At 33.5% G+C, this 27,157-nt stretch overlaps 1 protein-coding gene across 1 annotated transcript in view; it reads right to left on the bottom strand.

Annotated features, from left to right (window-relative positions):
* LOC149898862 (nucleoredoxin-like) overlaps nt 1–27,157 on the bottom strand; it is a 35,208-nt gene that overhangs the window by 6,835 nt on the left and 1,216 nt on the right. Inside the window, exons 2-3 of the mRNA XM_090114442.1 lie at nt 11,881–12,111; nt 11,470–11,579 (exon numbers count right to left, since the gene is read on the bottom strand). Coding sequence (XP_089970568.1) covers nt 11,470–11,579; nt 11,881–12,111 — 341 coding nt within the window. The remainder of the gene's footprint in view (nt 1–11,469; nt 11,580–11,880; nt 12,112–27,157) is intronic.

The raw sequence follows: 27,157 nt of genomic DNA, 5'->3' as shown, positions 1-27,157 counted from the left end.
TATAAGTTATACATTGTAACAATTTGAAAGTGAGCCATCTGAAAACTTGTGTTGGTGACTAATTTTAAAACAAAGTCGATTTCTCTATCTCTGTCTGATCTTTAAAACTACGCATCGGGTTTTGATGCGATTTTTTTGTAATAGATAGTGATTGAAGAGAAAGGTGTATAATTTACTAGGCTTTAGACAAAGCCGGCGAAGCCGCGGGCGGCAAGCTAGTAAATAATACACGAACAAGATGCTTCATCAGATCTCTACAAAAATCTATGATACAATATCAAATGTGATAAAGAAATCAAACGATAGGAAAAATTATTACTATTAAAGAGAGAAATCATACACTGTTTTAATAAATTGTAATGTAGCACCACAATAAATTCTATCCTCTTTTTATCCAGGTTGACTGGCAGAAATCGCCCGCCCAAATAAGACCGCCCTCTGTACATGTTATTAATTGTATCGCTCTTGTTGGTAATACTGTATTTAGTCTGCAATAAGGAATTTTCATTCATTCATTGTTTTAACAAGGAAAACACACAGAACATAATTTAGATTTTGGAATACTGCTGAAGTTTTCTCATTCGTAAAACGTATAAAACATCGCACGAAGTTAACGTCTTTACACAAATTGTTACGGCATGGAGTATTTCAATCAGAAATATCAGAATAGCACAAAGGTTTTAATCTCAGACGTATGAATGGCTACGACTAGGCTATCAGCCAGGTAAATTGTATGGCGTACAATGAAAACAGTTTCTGAATTCTGATGTGGTGGTGTATAGCGCGGGATGCGAAATTTTGTCTTTTATGTCCGTTTTCATTAAATTTATTAGAGTATAAACAAATGAAAAAATTTTCGAATACCATGTAGGGATTGGTTTCTGAATTTTATGAAACAAAAACTTCTCGGGTATCAAAATATCTCCATACCAAATTTCATGTAAATTGGTTCAGTAGTTTAGGCGTGATTGAGTAACAGACAGACAGACAGAGTTACTTTCGCATTTATAATATTATGCCGGCTGTACACACTCGCCGAGACACACCGAGACAGGCCGAGAACGAGTATGTACATGGTGCATTCGTCTTGTCTCGCACTCTCGTGTCTCGCCTCGGCTGTCTCGGTCGCTGGTCGGTTTTTTGCGCCCGAGTCAAAGGGTCTCGTTGAGTCTCGCGAGGAAAACGAGAGCGAGCATGTACACACTCGTTCAGTTAGTTGCTCGCTGACGTTATTTATGAACGCACGTGTTTCACTATGTGGTCTAATGAACGAGAATTACAGTTTTTGGAGTGTTATCAAACAGAACCTTTTTTATGGATTTATTTTAAACTAGCTTTCCGCCCGCGGCTTCGCCCGCGTTTTCAAAGAAAAACCCGTTCCCGTAGGTTTCCGGGATAAAACTATCCTATGTCCTTTCTGGGGTATCAAAATATCTCTATACCAAATTTCATGCAAATTGGTTCAGTAGTTAAGGCGTGATCGAGTAACAGACAGACAGACAGAGTTACTTTCGCATTTATAATATTAGTATGGATTGGCCAGAAGGTTCTGCCACCAACTCAGCCAATTGATTTTCCATTTTACTTCCTAAACAAAGAAGCGTTTCTATTGATTCCTTAAAAATACAATAAAATACATTAACTATTCAGGAAGTTTTAATATTTATTTCCCTGTTTCTACTGCGGTGCATAGTAATCATCCACCATCTTCTTTTTCTCCATGGTTTGAGAATTTTTTTTTTATAGTAAATGTTTAAAAAATTATAATAGCTCACGGCACAAAGACAAATAGCAGCAGCTATTTCTACGTCCATTCTCGTGTAAGTCTTCAGTTCAAATGTTAGAACGAGTGTGTACAGGCATGCTCTCGACGAGAGTCTTTTCGGCCGAGGCTCTCGACGAGAGGCTCTCGACGAGTGTGTACAGCCGCGGTTATAGTATGGATTAAAAGCATAATTTCCTGCAAGCAGCTTAACTAAAACCTCCTCCCAATAAACAAAGCAGAAAATTCTCCTACGTAAGTAATAATATCTTTCGCTTTTAATTTAATAAACGTAATAAAACAAACGCGGTAACTATAGCCACAAACGCAAACATAAACCGGTGACGTCACTGTCGCGCCGCCCGACAGCCGACAGGTAGGGCTGATGCACACAAAAATACTTTTGTACTTATAGCTTCGATTCCAGCTAGTTGTGATTTATTTAAAACAAGATTTCTGCCAGCGTTTTCAAGGAACAACCTTTTTTTTTTTTTTTTAAGTGGGGAAATCTTGCATAGATATCCACGAGCCTCCGGGGAAAAAAGGGCCGTGGGTTATGTCGGATTCCTACCGACCAAAACCCCACTGTGTTCCGTCAAGCCGCATCAACGACGGGGCCACGGGTATAGATAGAATTCTTCCGTGACTTCAAGGAACAACCTAGATAGTTCCCGTTCCTGTGAGATTATCGGGACAAAAAGTAGCCTATGTCTTATTTTGGGTCATTAGCTACCTATATACCAATTTTCGTTGTAATCGGTTCTGTAGTATTTGCGTGAAAGAGTAACAAATATCCATCCATCCTCACAAACTTTCGCATTTATATTATTAGGATGTGATTGCGTCTGCTACAGGAAATATAGAATGACAAAGTTAGGTGGAGATCGACTATCTGTCTAGAGACGAGCAGTTTGTATTGTTGCAAAAGACTTTTTCTATAGTCCTTGTTTATAGATTGTTAGAGACACAATAGGAAGGAAACACTCAAGAGGAACAATAGGAAATAATAAATGAGAAATAGGAAAGGTCCTACGAAGCTCCACTTAGAATAGAAACCCGTATCCCTATAAAGTGGAAAAACTAGACATTTTATATAAAAATGACTTTGAGAATACAGAGGAAGATTACCATACAGCCATTTCAATAGCCGTTTTTATCTAAAGCAGAAACTAACTTCCATTCTGATTTTCATTATTATAAAAAAGCTCATACAGTGCATTGTTTGCGACCACAAGTTATTCACAGAAAAAGGTTTTAATTTAAAAAATAAGCTCTATAAGCCAAGGATTGTTTTGTTAATATCATGGTTAATATACAAGATAGGAGCTACGCTTCAAAACGTCCTGTGATTAATGTGACGTTTGAAATGCGAGTGAATTTATATCTCTTGGTGGATTTTGTGATGGAAACGGAGTTTTAATTTATTGTGGTCTTCCGTCTTAAGCCAAGAATGTGTCTTTCGTCTTGATACATTTTGAGATCATTATTAAAAAATAAAAATTGGTTGTCTGTAAAGTCGGTTTACTGACGATAGTTGAACGTGACAACGGCCTATAATTGTGCTTCTTTTTCGCTTGTTCCGCGCTCTCGCTTCACGCTTGCACTTCAAGCCTACATGGAACGCCTCAGAGTGAGGTCACGCCGCATGAGTCATGTTTTTTCGTGCGTGCAGCCGGCTATCGAATTATAAGACGTTGTCACGTCAAAAATACGAAACATGAAAGCAGTTCTACAGAAATTCAATTTTCATGCGCTACATCCTCCGAAGCCTATTGAAAAAATAAAATTAGGTAAGTACTATTTTAGAGGAATTCATTGAAATGTAAAAACTATAAACTCCAATTAAATATAATCAATACCAAATATTACAAGTGACATACACAAAGAAAGATTTACGAGTGGCAATTTGTTAAAATTCCAATTAAACAGTTACCTCAAGCAGGAAAAGCATGGAGCTATGAATAGTGCTCACGATTAAAATATTTTAAATCAACGTCAAATTAATTATGCTTCAGACGTTTTAAGTATTACTCGTTTGTCATTTTAACGATGCACTTATTTTTATTTGCGTATTTTATGCGCTTGGAAATTTTCTATTTAGATTAATTTTAATAAAATTAATTTTACTATGAAAAGATGCAGGCATGCAATTCTTTATATGTTATGCTTTGTTTGTTTTGAAAAGGTAGGTACGGTAGGTTAGTAATTTTTATAAGTTAAAATATTTTAAGGTACCTATTATTAATCTCATATTTGTTTATTCTTGTTTTTAATACATTCGTTATGAAATAAAATAAATCTATAATAATTAATATTATTAGCTGAAAAGTTTGTTTGTTTGTTTGAACGCGCAAATCTCCGGAACTACTTCCGATTTGATAAATTCTTTCAGTATTAGATACTTAGATAGCCCATTTATCGAGGAAGGCTATAGACTGTACATCATTATGCTAAGACCAACAGGAGTGGAGCCACGCGGGTGAAACCGCGAAGCACAGCTAGTAAATATAAATAAATACCACTTAACTTTTGTAAAGATTTACTTCGAATAATGTTAAAGGTACTTTATATTCCGACAACGATCATGTCTAATTCAAGAGCGTGATTCTATTCCAAAATTTTCGGTTCAATAAGTTTTTGTACGATTATCCAGCACCTAAAATACATACATATACGAGAACACACATCATACTCGGAATAAACAATGACATAATATTATCTCTTGAGAGTGGGTACTTGATTCATGTTTATTTTGCCACAAAAAATCTACCTAAGACTGTTTATTGCTGCCTGCTGGACAAATGTAATATTCATTATGGCTTTGAGAACACAATTTGTGCTTAGTTTAAATTCAGCAGACAATCGATCCGTATTTACCGCTGTATTCGAATGTACTGTGGTGTGTTTTTATGATACTAGGTACTATAATACTAGCTGTTACTAATGGCTTCGCTCACGTGGTCAAATGAAATTCCCTCAAGAATTCTTATTCTTGAGGGAATTTAAGTAGCTAGTGTCATAGCTAGCTAGTCCACTAGTTAACTCTAGACAGAAAAATTGTAACCATACTTTATTAGAGAAGACTGGAAAATTGTAATAAAGTTTGACCATATGCATATATGCATTATGTTTTTGAAAGTTAAATGTTAATATATTGCATAGATTTTTCTAACTAATTGGAATTTTAATTTTCAGTATCGTAAAATACAAAAAATTATATTTGACACCCACTATCTCGGATGCTATTTATTTTGGCCGGACGAAAACAGAGTCTATAAAAAAGGATAGTGCACCATACGAAATTTATTTGTTCACAAAATACATTTTTCAACCGGGGACCTTTATTCCGTTCTTTTATTCATTTTTGTGCTTCCTTTTTGTATACCATGTCTGATAGGTTTACACTCTCGTATTGCGTATTTTGTTTGTTAGAAATCGTCGAACCAAATTTTACTAAGATTATAGAAAATTACGACCTCTCGGCTTATATAAGGCTAATACTTTTACAGCCGTACAAATAAAAACTTGCTTATTCAAACCTTATGCAATGCATAGATATGATAAGAATAAATAAAGAATAAGGATGTCATAATTTCTTACAAATAAATTTGGAATAACGTCGATGTAACTATGCTCACGCTATGCAATAGGCGCGAAGCGGCAACGTCGCAATTCATTCACAAAATTATGAAAAACATTGAAATTGTCTACGGTTAAGCCTTGGTGCTGTCATTTTGCTGACGTTTGACTTCGTCGAATTTGTTGTGAAGTTTCATCATACGATGTTCTGTTTATTTATTTTTTAAATATTTATTGGAAATAATTTAAATATATCATTAAATATGCAAGCAAATGATAGATAACGCTATCCAATATCTGGCGAACAGAAGATAAACTCACCTTGAGATAGAGAGTTGCCAAATAACTGGTACTCAAAACATACAACTCCAGGCTTAGAAGATTTATATTTTCAACGAAAGTGTATATTATTGTGATAAGTTTAGAAATAAGTTTTATGTATGTATGGTTTGGCGCATGTTGTAAATAAATAAATCATTATAAATATCAAAAGGGTTTTTCATAATTTCGTATATTTTGACATTTCATACAAAATTTTCCATTTCAATAGTTACGTAATGAAATTATTAATTTGCTCAACTTTTTCTATTTCTCGTATTACTCTCATTGCTATTATCTCAAATTTAGATTGAAAATTGCTTCTTAAACTTGTAAAACACAGCACAATGTACTAAAAGATATGTTATAACTCGGTTATGTCAGACTTATACTAGGGTGGTAGCCGTAATAAGGACGGAATAGCATTAGTATGAATACTTATTACGAAGTTATACTAGGTTACATTTATTTCGTGTTTATTTGTATGATTTTTCCTTATTCTTAGTTTATTCTTTGCATAAAATGTTATAACTCGTTTATTTGTACGGCTGTTAGGGTTTTTGATTCCTATTTTAACGTTAATCGAATGAAGAAAATTGAAGAAATAGAGTCTGTCTAAAAAGTCAGTTTACATGGGTAATTTAAAGGGTAATTTTAAAACACAACCTAGCAACACTGCAAATAATGTATAGTTCAACCGTATAATCTAGATACATTACAATAAAAATATTTATATTAAAATTTGATAAAAATATAAGATGATAAGTGAATAACAAAATATTTGAGGTAGGTACAGGATTACAGGAAAAGTCTTTGGGAAAAGTCAACAAATAAAAAAACACTTCAGAGCATAATGCACATACCAAGTACATATATTTATTAACTTTGACTTGCATAAACAAAACAAAGCAGAGTCAATGCAATTAGAAATGGAATTGAATTCATCAAAGTTATCCAAATTGATTTTCAAAGGGTGTCCAGTTTTTGAACCACGACCTTTTCCAGGCGTGCGCCATACTGCGTTATTTACGCTAGCTTCGTTTTTAATACGAGCCAAAGTCACTCTTGAAACACCTGAAAAATCATGTTCTGTGTAAGGAGAAAACAAATAAACAAACGATCACACCTTTGCACATTTTATATAAATTACAAGAAAAAAAATTAAATAAATACAAGTATCAACTAGTATTACATGTATACCGGTCATGGCGGATACTCTTTCTATAACTATGTTTTTGTTCACCAAATCTCTTTGTTTTGCTTTTTCACGATGACAAAACTTAATAACCTTGTAAATTATCTCCCTCGCACTACTGCTCAAAGGTTTTGGCATTTTATACAAATAATAAACAGGAAAATCTAAATAAAATTGAGAAAAGTTAGGTTACAATTTACAATTTTGACAGCACCTGCAGGGTTACCAGTATAAGTTTTTAAATTTCTACTTAAATTACCCATGTAAACTGACTTTTTAGACAGACTATACACAAGCTAACTATTAATCATTTGATTATCTAATGGTATTTTTTTATGATACTGCTAAATTTTAATATAATGTGTTGTAATTTTAATTAAAGGTATTCATATGTACTATAGGTAACTAATATAATTTTGCGATATACTCGTACATAGAGCAAGGTTAGTGACCAGTAATATGCATGTCTGAGCATTACTAAAGAACTCATAATCCAATCAGGGATCGTGATTGTTATGCTATGTACCTACGTGGGTACAATGGCCGATTACACATTACATAATATTGTTAGTGATATCCGCTTAATTAGTCGGCTTTGTATAGGTTATAGATAGTGTTCTATATAATTTATATTATCTATCTAGACAATGCAATACACGAATAGAAAATTTAAATTTTATAATTTTAGGCGACCTTATATCGCTTAGCAGCCATCTTCGCCAGACATTTTTCCACAAATATTGCAAGGAAGAAAGATTTCATGATTTGTATTTGCAAAAACAAGTGGCTAACTAATTTATTACAATAAATGGCAGCGGGTTTAATCATAAATACCTATCTTTAATTTTGCCATGGATATAGGTACCTATTGTTAATTATATACTTCCACATGTGGTAGAGATAGACCTACTACTATTCTGGGTACTTACCGTGAAAACGCAGTTTGAACCATGTCTACCTATAAAACTACATGAACGTTGCACGTTGGTCTGTTTAGTACCTGCATTCGTTGTTTTGAAATGCCGAGGGCTCATACTGCTTTGAGTTTGCGAAACTTGATATGTGCCTTGATAGATGTGTCGCTTTTCTATGGAATACTGCAGTCAGCAGTTTTGTTTGTGATACCTGGATAAATTGCCTATGTTTCAAGCTGCTATATTCTCTTTAAGTTTTAGGAAATTCAGTTATACTTATAACAAAATGATCATAGGAATAAATTAATATGTAACAAGCTATTAGAGTGTCTAAAAGCTAACAAGAAAATTTGATTAAGAAATAACAGTAAATCTAAGGAATTTAACCATTTTTAATTCAAGCATTTTACATCTTTACGAAGAAACGAACCCAGATAATCTAATTTCAAAATTAAGCGTAAAAACGTAACGTGCTTACAAATTACCAAAGAAAAGCGTCAGAGATGCATTTATATCGCGGAGGGGTAGCGATGAAATTAAGGCGATAACGATGTAGCAATGAAAAGGCTCTGAGTAGGGTTACGAGGAGTTTTAATTGAGATGGACATGTGACAACGTGACTTGGCTGTATTATATGGAATAGTAAAACAGTATTTTTGTGTTAAAGCATTGGCAAGGGTAAACGTGGTCATGGCTAGTCGTTGTGAATTGTGATATAATTTCTGGTGTGTCAAAATGGGCTGAAATGTGTTAACTATACTTATAAGTCCATTGCACAAGATTTTCATAAGAGTTTCGACCTCTTATGGCTGGTAAATATGTATTACCGACCACAATGGCCAAGTGCAGGTTCGTAGATATCGCATATTATTTTTTCATAGTTAATTTTATCACGATTATCATTAATTGATCACGTGTACCTACATTAATAGAAAATGTAGGTAGGTATACCAATTTATCATTTTTTCAAGTTCATCTTGTCTTTGATACTGGTTTTGTTTTAAGCTTTCGCAGATTTATGTACCAAGTTACACACATAAAACGACTAGGTATAATATTTTCTTGTTGCACTGCACTAAAATATTTCAATTTATTTCATTCATTAATTTATTCTTCTCAGTGATCAAGGCCGATACAAAAATGGCTTTAGGACTTTGTTGTTACCTTGTCGTCGTATTATTATTGTATATAAAAACTCGACGATACTTCTAACAAACAAAATAGTGAGTTTTGTTTCGAAAACTTACTCCATATATATTTTGTTCCCAGACCGGTCAAGATCCGATACGGCGATCGGAATTCGGAAAATACAATATTTATTCGAATTTTATCTTGTACCTATAAAAAATACGCACATGGCTCTCAGGGGTATTAAATTTTCCAGTCTTATCACGATGTTCACATAAGTACGATGGTAACCCTACCCGTGACCGCCAAGCAGCCATGTTTTTCCGACGGTGTTTCGCGCGCATTTCACCCGCCGTTTCTTAATGGGTGCGTTCTGTAGTACGTTTTAAACGTTGCATAATTTCGTGTTTTATGCTTTGCGATTATACTGCCGTCTCAAATAAAATCACATGCATGTGCTTTGCAATTTAAACTGATTTTTAATGTGGTTATAATTTCCTTGAGGATTTCTTTAGGATTATTATTTATATGTAAGTTGAAAGGTTGTATAAACCTATTATTTTTGCACAAGCTGGCAACATTAATTCTAATTTTTAAAATATGAATGATACTGTTAATAAAGAGCACTTTTTAGACAAATGAGGTTATTAACGTTATTAATATGAAAGCATAAGCAAAGCATCAAGTTTGTTTTAAAAGCTTATACATAAAATGTCAAAACTTTACAAATTTAATTAATTAAATAAGTTGTAGACATCCTGGACTTTGTAAGGATCTTTGAATGGATCTTATTGAGTTAGTCAAGTTTAAAAACATGAAAAGCTTGTGAGGTTTCAATGGAGATTAAAATATGTTAGACGTGGATTCACAACAGCATGTGCTTGTGTGAGGTATCTATTTATATTTTAGAAATTCATTATAACAGAATTAATAATTAAGTTACAACCAAAGAGTTCATTACCTAATTATGTAATTTATATTCCAAAGATTTGAAAGGACTTTGTAAAGCTTTATTAGAGCAATGGAAGCATTAGAGAATTTATTACAATAATGAGTTTCTACAACGTTTATCATCAGCTATATTTTACGGTCTAAATTAAATCAATTCACATAAGATATTATAATTATTATCAAAGGTGCTTTTTATGCTTTTGTTTAAATGAGCTAAACAATTCAAATTTAATTTATCCAAATGTATGGTGGACATAACAAAACCTTAAAGTCGCCCTCGAATGCAACTGCATTCGTTTATTCTATCAAATATAACAAAAAATGACGCTTATCAGCAATGTTTGTTAGCACTGAAATACGTGCAAAACAATATTCCAACCCATTAATCTATTTCAAAAAATGTCATATCCCCATACAAACTTTAGAAATATTCAAATGCACGCTTTCAAAACTGAAAGACATATTCGACAGGTTATCTTTTCCAGCCATTACAGGCAATCCTTGAGTGGTTCCTATCACTTGACACCACCTCTTGAAACATTCAGGGGATAAAATATCCTGTTTTATGGGAATAGGGGTGGGTTTCAAGTGCGCTCCGTCCCCCATGTTTTAGATTACATCTACGTGAGGGTAGCTTGTAATTATTTTTGAAATGGACGCGCTTGCTGAATGATATGAAGTGGGTAGGTAGGTTGTTTATATTCATGTGTTTACAGGTCTTGTAGTGATAATAGTTTGGGGGTAAATACGACATTTTACTTAGTATCTAGTCGGGTCCAATTATTGTCTCTAGTACAGGTAAATATATTCCTAGTTGAGGCGATCGTCGTGTCTAAGTTGTCTTAATTTATGTACTGTTTCTAAATGAACGATGTTGTCGAATCTCGAAAAATGTTCTATTATTTTTTTACTCAGACGATATATTATTATTATTTTATCTTTTGAATTAAGATTTTAATTTCCAAGCAATCAACACAAGTTATACAAGGTATGAGGCGTTTGATTCGGTAGCAAAAAAAATTATAAGATTTTTCAATAATTCAACGAACTTGGTTTCTACGAATTTTATATAACGAAGAAAATTTCGAAACGTAATAACTTAACTTTCACGTTTATTTGTCCATATTTTCATAACAAGTAAACGAACGTTAAAAGCAAATTACCTAAAAGTTTCCGAGTGAAGAATTTAATTAATTTGGCTTTCAACGCTGAATTGAGTCTGTTAATATTGTTTGAGCCACTCCCGCAGACACTGTAAGGTACCTAATTGTTTTAATTCCATAACTCAGTGCGTACCGCGGCTTTGTTTGCATTTGTTTTGATTTTTAACACAATAATTGAAATAAATGCAATGCTTTTTGGTATATTCTTTTAAGATTGGTTACTTCTATCTGTTTCATTTGGAAAAAGTAGGAAATTTTCGCTACAGATATACCTAAACCGTAGTTTATTCAAGTTTATCCTAACAAAAATAGCATATGCTTAAAAAAATTACCAATCATTTGTTATACTTAAGACGCTGTTAAGACGACATTTACCTGTTTTTTTTTCAGATATACTTACCTAAATTTGTTCGATTTTAAACCAACAATTTTATAAGAATTTATTTAAATAACACTTACCTATCACTAGAGACGAGTATAAGCTGCGTGTTCGCGTACTTGGCTCTGCGTTTGCGCACCGCGTTGAGTGTTGTGCAGAGACTTGGCGCGAAGGAACGACATGGCGGACACTAGAATGTGAACTTATTTCAAAGTATTGCTCATCTGAATTGTAAAGCTGTCTTAGATAATACAGTAAATATGGTTTATAAAAATCACGTGACATTATTTTTGAAAGCTTTAAATAAAAAAGAGCGTGTGTGCTGAGCACACGTGTCAAAAGTGAAATTTCTTTGGCAAGATTCAAAGATACCAAAATCGTCGCCTTACTTGACGTATTGCCATGACGCGACCTTCAAATTTTACTCTCAATGCCCCTAAGAAGTTTCACTTCAAAATTAATTGACGCTATATCAAAACAAATGCACATACCCAATGCGCAGCAAAATAAAACACCCTCACAGCATCAGCAGGCAGATCTTCATAGCGTTTATTCTCATCCCCTATCAGTTCCACACCTCGCAGCACTTCGTTCAGCGGTGGAGCTGGCCAGGGGAACCGTTCCCCTTTTGGGTCACTGAGGAGGGCATCCCGGACTGCTCTGCCGCGGATGACTAGGGTTGGTATGCCCACTGCGATACTGTATTTTTGGGTGAGACGACGCTGTAAGGAGAGGTTATGGAATTGTTAAAGTACATGTATAGAAATTAAAGACTTTTTACAATAATTATAAGCGGATTAAAAAAAACGATTTATGCATTATACTATTGATCCCAACGATTATTTGAACGCTTTACAGCAAGCATGGTCACAGTGGTATGTAAGATTAGGTATAATATGTTACATGATGTCAACGGTAATAGGTACAAACATTTTTGTGAGGTCGTCCACCTATTATTCCGCAGTTTGTATGTTTATATGGTTAGCACCATATAATATAATATTGTTATAAATGTAAAATAATCAAACAGAAGAAAATTACACGTATTCTCCCTGTATGAGACTTTATTCAATAATGTTCATACATTCTACATAGGCAGTACCATAATTTTGTTAAACATTGTTGTAAAGAAAACGTAAAAGTTCCGATACGATACTTTACATATATTTAATTTGAAGAAAATGCTGTAATTTTGTGAACGAGACATGGCTCGACATAGAAGAGGAGTCACGGTAGGATACATTTCGTTTATTCGGGTAGCTTGACCACAAACCGTGACCGTGTGACCATTTCAATTGCATGGATACTGGATAAGTTCGATCGTTAGTTTTGATAATGTCTCTATAATTTTCTTCAGTTATCACTGAAGCGTGAATTTATGGGAAATGTGCGATGTCATTGTTTAGTTCGGTGGGAAAAGCATTATAACATCCACCTTACTACAGTCAGGTTGTGGTCGTTACAGAAGTTTTTATTCCTGAATTAGGTAGGATAAACAGTCTCAGCATGGTTGTGGAAGAAGGAATGATATTCTTCTATTGCTAACTATTTGACTAGTAGCACAGAATAATAACTAGTAGCTATAGCTAGTAGGTACTTGTCCATCGAATGTTTATGGGGTGCAATATGTGTACATTGAACACGAATGTTGGATGTCGTTAAAAAATGTAAACAGAGTTTGATTCCCTAATTTATGTACAAAATATCAAACATTTTAAAATGTCACATTAATTCCATCATCCATGCAACGCCAATTACCTCGAAAGCAATCAAAACCAATGCAGGTAATCCGCCTGTCGATGGCAATCCGGGAGACGTGAGATGGTCCTTTATGAAATGGTTTTGCCATGTCCCTTTGTATGTCATTCAGTACAAATTAGTGTGTTTACGTTATGTGAAGCTAGTGTAGTCATAGATATGAGGTTTTTGTGAAGTTATGATAAACTCGGGTTTTATATAGAGTCCACCATTTTATTCTTTTAAATTAAATCAAATTACATTTTTTTAACTTCCTTTGGTATGTGGATTTTACAATGTTGCACGCATATTAAATGAGCATGTCGTTATGAGTTGAATACAAGCTTTAGGTACATACATTTTCATTTTTAATGAATCTAATATTTACGTAAGACAGCACATGCTGTTTTAAGATATTTTGTGAGCCGATATTATTTAACTTTCTCATTTCCAATCTTAAAATTAAGACTATCAGCAATGTATACTACAATTGATAATAATATAGCGTTTGTGTTAACAATACCTAACACAGGATATAAAAAGTAATAGTAATAACATATAACATAGAATATAATGACATTACAAACAATGCAGCTACCGTGTTTGCACGATAGCAATTTCGTTGTCCAGTAAATAATAACACTTGCAACGGGTACTTTATTCGATTAAGTTCTGACTCTATTTACGAAAACATAATAATTGAACATGAACGTAATTAAACACGCAGAAGAAGCAAAATTAAAATAGCTCTTTGTTTCATTTCGTACTCGCAAATAAAAACCAATATCTGGGATTAAAAATCGCGATCCATCACGGGGTTTCAGCGAAAAAGATCACTATTATTTGCATTATTCGTTCATTATTCGGATTTTTTCCCGTGATGTAATCAACTAAAAGCCGACGCTCTCAAGGGTAGAACAAGGCTTCAACAGTGCGTTTCAGTCGATTGGAAATGTTTTGTTTCACGAGTCTATTGCAAATGCAACTCAAAAGACGAGGCTGAAATCTGTATGATGCAAGTTTTTAATTCCTTTTACAAGGCGTAAATTAGACGATTCTTTGCGAGTGTTTATTTTTATATGTTAAAGTTTTTAGGTGTGATGTGCAAATGCGATGTTACATGAATATTTATTACTGATTTGTTTGGTCAGACAATGTGTGAGGTATCTTCGTGGATTGTTTGCGAAGTATCCGGTAAGTTATGAAAACTTTTTGGATGACTAATTTAAGTGTGAATAACAAATACTTAGGACCTATACAATCAAATTGTGAAATAAGATTGAAAATAACATGTGATTAAATAGGTACTTGATATCAGCGAACATTTACCTATAACAATGCGAGAAATCAGTCTCTTTATTGATCTTTTTACCACTTTTCCTTAAGTCCATATTAAACAAAGTGTTATGTTGATTTAAAACATGTAAAATTCAATTCCTAATGAAGACATAAAAGAAATTACAAATACAGACGAGCGTGGTGTTTGTTCATCATTACCGTGTATAAATAGGGAGCCACCGGAAACCGCATTTATTTGAACTCCAAATATAACTGCTAACGCATAACGGACAGGATTATATTGGAATATATTTTATTTGAACTCGTAATTGAAATATAAATAGTGTATGAGTCTCTAATGCGGTCCGGTTTTGTATAATAAATGAAAATTCGATTTATGTTAGCTGAAATTTGAAATCCATACTAATATTATAAATGCGAAAGTAACTCTGTCTGTCTGTCTGTTACTTAATCACGCCTTAACTACTGAACCAATTTGCATGAAATTTGGTATGGAGATATATTGATATTTGATACCCGAGAAAGGACATAGGCTACCTTTTATTACGAAATATGTACCACGGGCGAAGCCGGGGCGGACCACTAGTACGTATATAAAGTTAAAGCAAAAGCTATGTAGTTAGGCTATTATAGTAATAATTTTAATATATTATGTAGTCAAAGAATAGGTAATTCTTACGTATTTCTTACGAAGAAAGAGAATAACATGAAGGAAAAAATATATAAAATGTCGAAACTCTCGAAAATACTCGAAACTAAAACAAAAGCAAAAAACTGAACCGTAGCGCAAATTGCAAAAAAAGAATATGTTTAATTACGGGTATCTGCAAATTTCTCTACGACCTCCTTGTATGTATTTTTCTTCATCATGTACGAGTTTTGCTATGTATACAGTTTTATAAGCATTGCAACAACAATAAACCAAGCCACAACCAGGAACTTCTCATCATTTTAATCTCCAGAGTGATCTGAAAGCTTGCAGGAGCAAGAGGTCGTGTGACGACCTACATTCCTTAGTACTATAGCATACATACTGTAGCATAGTTACTCATCAAGGGGATTGACGATTGTTATTGTGGTATTTCCTGCAAAGGCCTTTGTTGCGTTGTGAAGGCAAGGCTCAAATAGATCATGTTTCAGTGTTCTTCTTGAAATGTATATGGCTTTGTGAGGTTGAAATGCATGTTTATTGCATTGCTTTAGTATTGTTATTTTTACCACACTGTTATAAGTACCTAGTTCCTAAAATTAAACCTTATTTGTATTAGATAGTATTCCGTTTTATGTTGAGTCTCTATCAAATTAAAGTATTTAAAAGTAAATAGATCGATAGTGTTTCTATTTTTGGATATTGTCCAAAGTTTAAATTGAAATTGCAGACATAGAGTCGAAGTACATTAAACAGATCTCCAAACATTAAGCCTGCATTCGAGAACTTTCTAATCAATATCACAATATATTATGAAACTTAAAGTTTCCCAAGGACAAATGAGCTAAACTACCCAGTGTATACCCAATATTTTGTATTGTATTACGGTGCCCCATCTGTGCGAAGCTAGCCAGGCTCATTATGAGGGAAATGAGCCTCAGACGAGAGGGGTTCACCCTCTCATGGGCATGAAAAATTGCCGAGCTTATGTAACTTGAATTTAAAGAGAAAATTAACTGGTATCGATTGGGAATATAGGGTAATGATAGTATAGATTTATCGGAAACGTTTATAGCTATTTGACTAAGGGCCGATTTTTCATTGCTTGGATAAAACTTATCCGTCCAAAAAAGTATTACACGATAATATTAAAATGTCACGTAAACTGTCAAATACGGGCAATTATTAGAATACGTTTTTAAAATGGTAGTTTTATACATTATTCGACGAATAAGTTTTATCCAAGCATTGAAAAATCGGCCCTAAGTTATTAAAGAAATACATAAAGCAATCGATTGTTGAACGACATTGTTTACTTCAGTAGTTAAAATCGACCGATACTTATCAGTAATAGGGCGTAGAAATATGTTTAAATAGATGTAAATGATAATTAAAATAATCTCTGAAAAATTCTGTGACCAAAAATATAATTGTGAATTATTACAATAATTGACGAATAAAACAATTGTGGATAAACAGGGAATTGTCTGATATTCTTTTAAAACCACTTCTATAGTAACTTTGAATGGCAAAGAATTAATCTTACAATTTTACACACATAAAGCATCTCTAGGCATTCAGCCAGTTAACAATAGGACTCCAGGAAATCAATTGGGAGCACAATAGAGAATTAGAACAAAACGAGCAAGATTAAGAGTCCCCGAGCCGGTAGTTAGCACGGCCGAGTGCCCATTTGTGTAGTACCTTTAGGGTAGAGGGAACGTCATTGAATTTAGGCTGCCTATACACACGTGCAATATAGCTATGTAGGTTGTAAATTTTAATTGAATTTAAGGGTCGTTCGTTGCTATTTCTAGTATTCATTAAATACTAGCTTACCGCCCGCGGCTTCGCCCGCTTTGTCTAAAACTTAATAAATTATATACTAAAACCTTCCTCTTGAATCACTCTATCTATTAAAAAAACCGCATCAAAATCCGTTGCGTAGTTTTAAAGATTTAAGCATACAAAGGGACGTAGGGACAGAGAATAAGTTATGGCAATTTTTGGTATTCTTCGTATGTAATAAAGTTGCATATGGCTACCCATTTGTGTAGTACCTTTAGGGTAGAGGGAACGTCATTCAATTTAGAAGGCTATACACACGTGTAAAGTAGTTGTAAATTTTAATTGAATTTAGTGGTAATAAAAATATATTCATTTCTGTGATAAAGACGCGTATTTAAAATTGTTTTGCTATCATCGCATTTTTGGATAGAATGGAATGTTATTGGAATTTTCATATTCCCTTGGACATATTATCATGCTCAGATTTTTAACATTTCTCAGAATTGGATAACAACGTGAAGACAGGAAAATTGCTTTGTGTGCATACATTATTGAAATTTACGAGTAGATATAGGTAATTATTCTCTGATGAAATTATCTTTCAAATATAAGTTTTAAATAAAAGTAGTAACGACATTGATTTACAATAAAAAGATACTTCGGGAAATCAGGAAGAATAAGGGCAATTAATTTTAACGATTACATTTTATCTACCCATCAATTAATTACCCCATGTTATATAACATATTACATAACTAGCAATATTATAACGGGTCCCTGCTCACCCCACTACATGACTGTGATTACTTCAACCCTATCTATAGACCTGTATCTAATTGTATTTCATTGAGTCAATTGTTTGTAAACTGTTGTCTGTTTGGGGTCCGTATAGCCAAGGAGAGAGTATAAGATGGGACATGCTAGGAGAATAGCAGTAGATACCCGTTATTGTCCTATGATGCTGTTTATTTCAAGCTATCTTTTATTTTTTATTTATTTTTTTATTTTTATTGTACAATAGGGGAGCGCTTGGCCACAATCTCGCCTGATGGTAAGCTGAGATGTGGCCTAAGATGGAGCACGCTTCCCTAAAATGTACCTGTTCACTCTCCTCTTTTATATTTTGACTTTATGAATTTCAAACTCAATCTCAAACTTTTTCTATTCATGTTAATTTTTACTAGTATTTTTGAATTGTATTTTTAAGCTACCACTGATTTCCAAGAAAGAATACATAAACGTTAAATAAGTTGTTTTGTTTAATTATGCGAAGGTATAAGAAGTATGAATATAAAAAGATGACTACTACACGTGTTACAAAACCGCATTGGATGTCTCAAGTTACGGCACGAATATTCTTAGAAGGATGACTTCTGCATAATATAATTTTATATTATATTCTTCAAGCCAATTTTATAATTTGTTCTTCAAGCTGAAAAATTATAGTAGAACACATACATCGATTTATTATAAGGTTTTAAGACATATAGAGACAGTTGAAATTATATAGCCTGTTAAATAACGTACCTAACCATTTTCAATTAACTCTTTTATAGGTGATTTCTGTATTTGTAGGAACAATATTAATTTAACGAGCCTGCTCTTTAGGTCAGAAAATGATCACTTTTAAACTTTGTTGGTTTTCAAAATGTGTACCAGTGTGAAAGTTTAAAAAATATTAATTCGCATCTTGTAACTTTATTCCCTATCCTACAAATTATGCACCTGTAAATGAGATATTTTCACCGTCTTAATTACAGCATATATTTCTTACCATACAGTGAAGTCCCTCAAGTATGAAAGTGTCGCTGCTGAACTTAAAGGCTGTATGAAAGACGAGGGCTCTTGTCAAGACGTCAACCCTTGGTGCACCACAAAAGGAGCTTGCTGGGTAATTTTATGAATGACTCGGGCCCGCGGGTTTTCTTGTATAGACGTTAGTTAAAGCCTATTTATTTTGTATAGCTTGGTTTTAAGTGACACTAGCTGTATGTGCTGTAGTTTAGTTTTGGTGAAAAAGAAATGCCTTAGGTGTGTTCAAAAATACTTGATGGTATGATTTGTCTTTTAGTTTTGGTATATATCTTCTCTTATATATAAAAATGAATCGCAAAATGTGTTGGTAAGCGCATAACTCGGGAACGGCTGAACCGATTTCGATAATTTTTTTTTTATTATATTCCTTGAAGTACGAGGATGGTTTTTATGTAGAGAAAACGTAAATATGTACCACGGGCGAAGCCGGGGCGGACCGCTAGTATTTAATAAATTCGTACAGTGTACTTGAGTCATTATTCAAAGGAACAATTATCCTGATATTCGGACCTACCATGCAGGCTATTTGTATGCAAGAAGTAAAAATAGATCCATGCATTGCATACAAAAAATAAATAAGAAATGATAATAAGTAAAGAAATGTTATAATAAATATTTCTTTCCGTTTATACCAGATTGTTCATGTCTCAATATTGTGACCACATTGTGACCATAAATTAAACCCAGGAACATTCTACCTATTCAAACGACCATAAATTCGCTGTATCATTCTGATAAAACAGACAGATACCTACTAAATAACTTTACCTCAAGTTCCATGCCAAAAATAGCAAGTACCTACTTGTGACAAAAATGAGGTAACCTATACAATGGTATGACGTCAGAACTCAAGGAATGCTGATCTGACTAAGTTTGAGATATAAGTCCAGTTTGGTTGCATAATTCTGGGAAGAATTTTGTCGTTGTATTTTATTTGTGGTTATTGATTTATACATATTACATACAAGAAAGCCCATGTGATGGACTTCGCAAATGGCAGTGGGTATAATGTGGATTTGTAAATCGAAAAACAAATTGATTTTTTTTTCACGTAATATCACATTGCTATGATTATAGCCCATGGCTTAATTAGAGCATAATTTGCTGCCAAGGTGTTACTTTAAAAGCGTAAACAGTAGTTGAAATTGTTAGGTGCTTCACAGACTTAGTTCACAGACCACAATATTAAATAAATAAGCCAGCCTTTTCTATGAATCACAGGATAACATTATAAGCGTTGTTAATAAACATGCCAAAGAATGATAAAACTATTTTTCATATCACATTATTAATAATTATTAATTATTAAGTTTAACAAAAAGAGTGTGTGCAAGCGCCCTTATACTAAATGACATAGATAACATACCCACCTATATTCTATAAAATGCACTGAGTTGGTATTCCACACACAATGCATCCTATATCCTACCATAACACCTTTCTATCATATTACTTTCGCAATCTTTATCCTTCCATAAACGTGCTGAGCATACGAAACGGCTTATAAAGTTGAGATGCGACGTGTATAATAAGAAAGTCGTTCAGACAAGTAAAATTGGATCATTTTGGTGGGAAATATTTTGAGACTGTCAAATATGACGTTGAATAATTAAAATTGTAATTATTTTAAGTAATTAGGTATAGGGATTGTGCTGCAGATGTTTTTCTACAGACTCCTTATCTCTAGTGAGTATGTGTGAATGTTTTATTAGTTGCAAAGGAACGTCTGATACTGTAAGCATTTTTGAAATACAAGTAGGTACCGTCATAATATTATGTTCTTGAATTCTACTATAAATTCTAATTCTCTAGTGATTCTGAAATCTGAAATACTTACTCAATATTCACATCTTGAATATTTGATATTTCTTTGTAACAAAAAACTAATATCGTAACTCGTAAGATACGATCGGCTCAGAATAACAAAGAATTACAGTTACATCATACGTCTTATCCCTACTAATATTATAAATGCGAAATTAACTCTGTCTGTCTGTCTGTCGCTCTGTCTGTCTGTTTGTCGGGCGGACGCTAGTTACATGTAAAAATCATATAAATTATTTACGATAAAACGTGTAAATAAAAGAGCTTAGTCAAACCCGAGAGATTTTGTCTTAAAATTATTATGTTTATTTATAGAGGACGAAATCAAATTCAATGAGATAATAAAATGCTGCGGGTAAGGTCGTCTCGTGGTGACAATATCTACGTTTATTTTCGGATAAAATTTACTACCCTCATTATAATTTTAGGAAAATAATTTCAAATATGACCTTCGTGTTTCCTTCTTGTTAATTTATAAGAGTCCTTCAAAGTGAGGTAAAATATCAATTAGGTAGGTACTTTGTTTTTCCTAAACATTCCATCCATTGTCTTTTTTTTATTTCATGGTACATTAAAATGTGCCAATTGAATTGAAAAATTAATTTATAAGTGTATTCTGACCCAAATATACTTACCCCAAGATACTTTAAGAATTCTTATGGTTTCGTTCCGCGAAAATCATAACGTTTGTCCCCTCTAGCATTAAGGAGACAGACAGTAAAATCGTGACCGCTGAAGAAAATATTTTTAACGAGAGCAAAAGTAATATTATTTTCCCGTCTCTATTACTTGAAGAAATATTCCGTTTACAAAGAAAAACCGTTGGCTTCTAGCAATATTGTATTGCATTGTCGTTTCTTTGAAAGCCTTCATTGGACATTCCGTTTACTGTGCAGTAAGTTTAATAAGAATGTGTACAGTACTTTACTTTTTATTAAATTTTATACAGAATCTTTATTTACACCGAATTAATATAGAAAGATCTAGAATTTAAGCTTGTTAAATACATTATAATGACGATTAAAATTATAACTTTTGCCTACAAGATAAACTAAATCATATAATTAAATGTAAATTTATGTAAAAAAAAACTCGACACCGTAAAAAAGAGAAACATCCGTAGTTCCGTTCAAAATTTACAGTTTACAAAATTCTACCCCAGGCAAAATCCATGTACACGAATACAATATATCCTATCACATACGCAAGCATGGACACCCAACCATGTGACTGTGTGCATGCGTGTGTGTATGTGTGTAAAAAAGCGTACACAGAAATGACACAGAACAGCACAGGAAGTTATTGTTCCGCAGTATGCTTCTATCCGCATCGCTCAACGGTGTACTATTGTTGGTATGTTTTCGAGAAGTTGTATACGATATTTATATTCTTCCTTTTTTGTCTATGGTCCTTTCCGATTCTAATAGAGATCTATTACGTGGACACTTACGAATAAAACTGCTACAAATAATTTTATTAATTTCTGTCGAAAGTAAGTTCGTTAATTTATTTATGAGTTCGATACTAACTCAAGTTATTAGTCTCAACTACCATTTTATACAAATCTTAAAGCAGACTGCTATACTAGTAAACTATAATTCGACTGCATATTATACTCATGAAGTTACATATATTTTAGCCGTTATTATACTACATAGTAAAACAAAGTCGCTGTCGCTGTCTGTCCGTCCCTTTGTATGCTTTGATCTTTAAAACTACGCAACGGATTTTGAAGCGGTTTTTTTAATAGATAGAGCGATACAAGTGGAAGGTTTAAGTTAATAATTTGTTAAGTTTTCTACAAAGCGGGCCAACCTATTATCCTTACAATTCATAGCGGGCGGATAGCCAGCTAGTATTTCATATTATAGGCCACAAAACGTCTAACACTTGGTCACCCAATCGGATGTAGGATGCACAAACGTTTAAACCGTGACCGACTGCGGCACACCGCTAATGAGTTCGCTTATATAGCATAGCTTCTAGTCAGCGGCGGCCTTACCCATTGCGAGGCTCCGGGCGGCAGGCCCTTTGCGAGGCCCTTTGCTCTTTGTGAAATGTATGTGATGCGAAAGTAGGTCTGGTTGTTTGGTTTAGGTATTTGTCATATTTGAGGAGAAATGATAAAGTTATACAAATGAATAAAATTTGAGTTTTATAATATTTATACAGGGTGTCCCAAAAAGTAGTGATGAACGGAAGCTGGGAGGTAGAGGACCTAGAGGGCTATCCGAATCACCCCCATGTATGTTATGCGATTTTTCGTATTTTCGGAGTTATGACATTTTTTTCAATTTTTCATCTATCGCTGAGTACCTACGATGAGATTTTTATTTATGGTGACGTGAATTATTGCGCTAGATGCTTGATTTTTTATGTGTGCTAAGCTGAAAGAGAGGCCAATTCAGTATGGCAACATTTACTATCGTTAGATCTTCGAATGGAATAAAAAAATAATTAAATGCCAAGAAATATGAAATTACCCAGTATGTTCAAGGGCCCATAAAAAATAAAGTCACATAAAAAAAGTTTTCCATTTGGCTTTTAAAAACTTGCTCTATCTATCAGGTAGCTACCCTAAAAATTTCATTTTATTATTCAGAAGGCTTCAATCGAAAAATTGAAATCTAAATATGGTAAGTGCAAAAATTTTATTAACATGGTGATCATTAAAACCAATAAATAGGTGTTTAATTACTTACCAGATTTTTTTTAAATAATCCCGCTGTTGCTCAATGCAAGTGCGACATCACCGTAAAAAGTTGTCTTTTAAATGTCTGAATGCCCTTTTATCATTTTTATTATTTCCGGGTTATTTCTTCCAAATTGTGGCATTCTCTCAAGTAGCCGAGGTCTTTTGGTATCCCCATTGATACAAATCAATGGGGTTTAGGTTGAGGGACCGTGGAGGCCATGCAGGCTTTAAGGCAGGCGTCACCGGCGCATGCGCAGGCTGCAACGACCAATCCATCTTTCAAGATATCTTTGCCCTTTAGCCTGGCCTCCACGGTCCCCGGACATAAACCCTATTGATTTTTTTCCGTGGGGATACTACAAAGACGAGAGACTGCCACAATTTGGACGAAATAACCCGGAAATTCATAGTAGCAGAAGAAACCATTAGAAACGATAAAAGGGCATTCAGACATTTAAAAGACAACTTTTTACGGTGATGTCGCACTTGCACTGAGCAACAGCGGCGTCATTTTAAAAATTTCTGGTAATTAAACACCTTTTTATTGGTTTTAATTTGTTTTTATTAATCATCATGTTAATTCAATTTTTGCACTTACCAAATTTAGATTTCAATTTTTCGATTGAAGCCTTCTGAATAATAAAATTAAATTTTCAGGGTAGCTACCTGATAGATAGAGCAAGTTTTTAAAAGCCAAACGGAAAACTTTTTTTATGTGATTTTATTTTTTACGGGCCCTTGAAGTGGTGAACATACTGGGTAATTTTATCTTTCTTGGAATTTAATTCTTTTTTTATTCCATTCAAAGATCTAACGATAGTAAATGTTGCCATACTGAATTGGCCTATCTTTCAGCTTAGCACACAAAAAAAATCAAGCATCTTTCGCAATAATTGACGTCACCATAAATAAAAATCTCATCGTACTCAGCGATAGATGAAAAATTGAAAATAATGTCATAACTCCGAAAATACGAAAAATCGCATAACATACATGGGGGTGATTCGGATAGCCCTCTAGGTCCTCTACCTCCTAGCTTCAGTATATCACTACTTTTTGGGACACCCTGTATATTTATACATAGAAAGATTTACCAAATTAACAAATACAGAGATGATAAATTTTAAAATTGATGTTTGCGGCTTTTCCTAAGGCTAAAATCTTTAATCAAAGCACAATAATCCAACGAATGAGCTACGTCACTTTCGATTGAAAGAATAGCAAGGGCTGAAAGCCGATCTTGTGTCATCGAATTCCTCAAATATGTTTTAATAATTTTAAGCCTCGAAAAACTCCTTTCAGCAGACGCAACTGTCACAGGTGTGGTGGCAATAATTCTCAGGGCTATTTCGATAGTGGGGTAAACTTCAGTTAATTTGTTTTCTATTATGTATTTCAGCACCGAGATAATATCGTCGTTTCCTCCATACACACGCATGAACATACTCAGTACACGCACACATTTTCATTTTTTTAAATATGCTTGGGTGGTTGCTTGTTGCGCGAGGCCCCTGCAAGAGCGAGGCCCCGGGCGATTGCCCCGTTCGCCACCCCCTAAGGCCGCCTCTGCTTCTAGTGTCGCTACAAAGCTACAGCCAAAGGAACTGCATGAATATAATGCTTTATGTTACACTTTGCTACTGCATGGCTTGTACTCTGTGGCGTGTTTTCAATAGGCTAGTAACTACGGCAAATATACCTGCTACGGTCTATAACATGGTGTTGCGAATTAAGCTTTTTTTCTGACTACGATTAACATTACAAAAGTTGGTGTTGGTAGAGTTTCATTTTACGTGGGTATTATATTAAAAAGTTAACGATTGTGATCAGAGTGCATGCATGTATCATGCATGTACATAACATGATAGGCATATGAACATAATAATATATGAACATTATATTAAAACTGTAAACAATTTACTTGTTAAAATAGGTTTTGATAATTTCTATTTACATACTTTTTTTAATCTAAGTTCTTGAAAAAAGGCCATGTGAAAGAAACAATTAAGTGTAAAAAAAGATGATCTTTTAGCGTATATTGTTGCAATACGAGATCCATGCTTGCGAGTTGCGTGTCTACCAATCTGCGTTCTATTTTGAGCAGTTAGCGCTCGGCTGGTTAAATCGATACCTACCCTAATATAATTACAGTCTGTCTGTAATCTGTACATTTTATAATTTTTTGTAAATAATATTTGTGTAACTTAATTTATTTTTGAATTTTAAAATGCTCGCAAAAATTGTTAGTTATGAAATGAATATTGAGAATAGTTTGAAATGCTTAAATACTTAAATCTTTAAAGATACTCTTAAAATGTTTGCTTATTAATTATTATTTTAGAACATAGGTAGAGCTATAATATTAAAATGATAATGGAACATTTGAAAAAATAATAATATCAGGTTTGTTACAGTCGGGCTTATCCTTTTATAATTAAAAATGCGTATTATCTATTAAAATTTACGTCAAAAAATATACCGTTTATAGTGAAGTATTTGTCGAGTAGAGTCAGGTGGAATCACGGTGGAATGCATATTGCATTGCATAATAGTATAGTCGCTTTGTTTAAAGCGTTTGTTTGAATTAGATGCTGTGTATTAGAACGTATTGATATAAAAGCTAATAGAATGATATTATTTGCAGTTGTTTCAGTGCCCATTTTAAAATGTAATTTAAACACTGCTTTGAACATTAATGTTTTATTGCAGTGCAATTTAGTTTAGCTTTAATATTTTTACAGTATACATTAGATTTATTAGTATTGTAGCAATCAGAAAATTACCTAGTATATTAGTCTGTGCTAGTATTCATTTGTTTTTTATAGTTGATATTTTTACTATTTTTATAATTTATTACGATAAATAGTATCTATTAAAACTGATAGTTTTAACATTCAATACAATGAATCATGAATAAAATAAAGTCGTTTATCTATGAAGTTTCAATATTTTAACTTATAGCAGTATTGCTGGTATCAACACATCACCTATAATGCAAGCTTTTTCTTGACAATATTTGAGATTGGCGGATAATATCTATACAAATATTATAAAGAGGAAAGGTTTGATTTTTTGTTTGTTTGTTTGTTTGTATGAATTGAATAGGCTCCGAAACTACTTGGCAGATTTGAAAAATTCTTTCACTGTTGGAAAGCTACATCATTTCTGAGTGACATAGGCTAGGTTTTATCCCGGAAATCCCACGGGAACGGGAACTATGCGGGTTTTTTTTTGAAAACGCGGGCGAAGCCGCAGGCGGAAAGCTAGTATTTGATATTTTGATATCAATTTAATCGTAATAAGTACCTGGTACTAGATAGTTATGGTAGTAAATGTAGACCACATTATTGTAACAAATTTAATTTTAATTAAGCCCTGTTCAAAAAACATGTACGCAATATTCGCAAATAACAAAATAACAAGGGTAAAAAGGGTAAGATTACCCAATATTTGTTACACCAGCCAGAATAAACATCCAATATTTACCGGCTTTCCCGGGAATAATTCCAAGTGGCTCTTCCATGTCTTTCCAAGTAGCCGGGTAAAACATCCCTCGAGGAACAACACGTCACATTTTATGAATTTCCCCGGGTATTTTAATATTGCCTTTTAAATTATTAGCGTCGTGAATTTTTTTAGGTTTTGTACTGAGGGTTTAGCGCGATGCTTTTTTGAATGGAGAAGGAATATGTTCGCGTAAATGTTTATTAGATTTGAAAATTAGAACATGTCATATTTTCTTTATGTTATAGTTTAGTTTACTCTTACATTAACAATTGTATTCGGCTGAACCTTGTAAGATATTTAAGGGTACTTTACAGCTAAGATTAATTAAACTTTTTTATTACCTTTTTTATCGTGTAATTTCAGATAAAAAAGCCAAGGTATAGAAACACGTATCGTTGTTTACTCGTTTTACAGTGTTGCGTTGATTGTGGCTCTAAGGAGGGTGCACAGTGCA

This window comes from Colias eurytheme, chromosome 21, assembly GCF_061535395.1.
Source record: "Colias eurytheme isolate Ceu_HAF_F1 chromosome 21, ilColEury1 Martin Lab GWU primary, whole genome shotgun sequence".
Lineage (NCBI taxonomy): Eukaryota > Metazoa > Arthropoda > Insecta > Lepidoptera > Pieridae > Colias > Colias eurytheme.
The sequence above is the reverse complement of the archived record's forward strand: the minus strand, read 5'-3'. Positions and strand labels throughout refer to the sequence as shown.